Source organism: Arachis ipaensis, chromosome B05 (genome assembly GCF_000816755.2).
Source record: "Arachis ipaensis cultivar K30076 chromosome B05, Araip1.1, whole genome shotgun sequence".
NCBI classification, from domain to species: Eukaryota; Viridiplantae; Streptophyta; class Magnoliopsida; order Fabales; family Fabaceae; genus Arachis; species Arachis ipaensis.
Window position 1 is genome coordinate 130,539,915 of NC_029789.2, and position 857 is coordinate 130,540,771.

General features: G+C 35.8%; 3 protein-coding genes across 6 annotated transcripts in view; all 3 read right to left on the reverse strand.

Annotated features, from left to right (window-relative positions):
* Positions 1–846, reverse strand: part of LOC107644153 (pentatricopeptide repeat-containing protein At1g63330-like) — a 9,718-nt gene extending 8,872 nt beyond the window's left edge. Inside the window, exon 1 of the mRNA XM_021102782.1 lies at positions 68–846. Coding sequence (XP_020958441.1) covers positions 230–844 — 615 coding nt within the window. The 5' untranslated portion in view covers positions 845–846 and the 3' untranslated portion in view covers positions 68–229.
* The window catches only part of LOC107644150 (serine/threonine-protein kinase EDR1), a 129,025-nt gene that overhangs the window by 63,004 nt on the left and 65,164 nt on the right, over positions 1–857 (reverse strand). The gene's annotated exons all lie outside the window — the stretch shown is intronic.
* The window catches only part of LOC107644152 (pentatricopeptide repeat-containing protein At1g62910-like), a 24,397-nt gene that overhangs the window by 20,783 nt on the left and 2,757 nt on the right, over positions 1–857 (reverse strand). The window lies entirely within an intron of this gene.

Here is an 857-nt window from a genome sequence, read left to right on the forward strand (position 1 = left end):
CTAAAGAATCAATAAAGTAGTGGAATTAAAAAGGATGATAGCAATTGCAAAAATTGAAAGTTCAAAATTAACTGAATAAAAATGAGAAAATCAAGACATCAGTGGTATTGATGTTATGGCATTGCCAAAGTTCTCTGACCCAACAGATACAGAATTTACAGAACTATGATACATATTCAGCAACAATAGAGATGTGATTTCAATTTGAGTTGATGTATCTTACTTTCTTTCATCCATTCAATAAGCCTCTAGCAATCATTTCCCGAAGAAGTTTCTCCGCCATGTCATTCTCATCTTTTTCAAACAAAGCACGAATAATAGTTTCAAAAGTCACAGCATCTGGTAAGCAACCATTGCCTTCCATTTTTGACAAGAGTGCCAATGCTTCTTCAAACAAGCCCTCTTTGCAGAGCCCATTGATCATAATATTGTATGTCCTCACATTTGGACGATAGCCTTTAACGGAAAGATCTTGAAAAATCTCTTTTGCATCTATAAGTCTTCCACCTTTGCATAGGCCATCTATAAGTATATTGTAAGTGAATATATCTGTATCAATGGCACACTCTATCATTTGATTGAATAACATAAATGCCTCGTTAGGTTGTTGGTTTTTGAACATCCCATCCAACAACGAATTGTAAGTGACTACATTAGCGGGTTGACCTCTATGATGCATCTCGATAAGAAGCTCCAAAGCACGGGAGATTCTCTTTGATTTGCTCAAGCCATCAATAAGAGTGCTGTAAGTTACCGTGTCTGGAACCAAGTTCTTGCGACGCATTTTTTTAAAGAGATTCAAGGCTTCATCGACCATTTTACTTTTGCAAAAGCCATTAATCATGATATTGTAACTT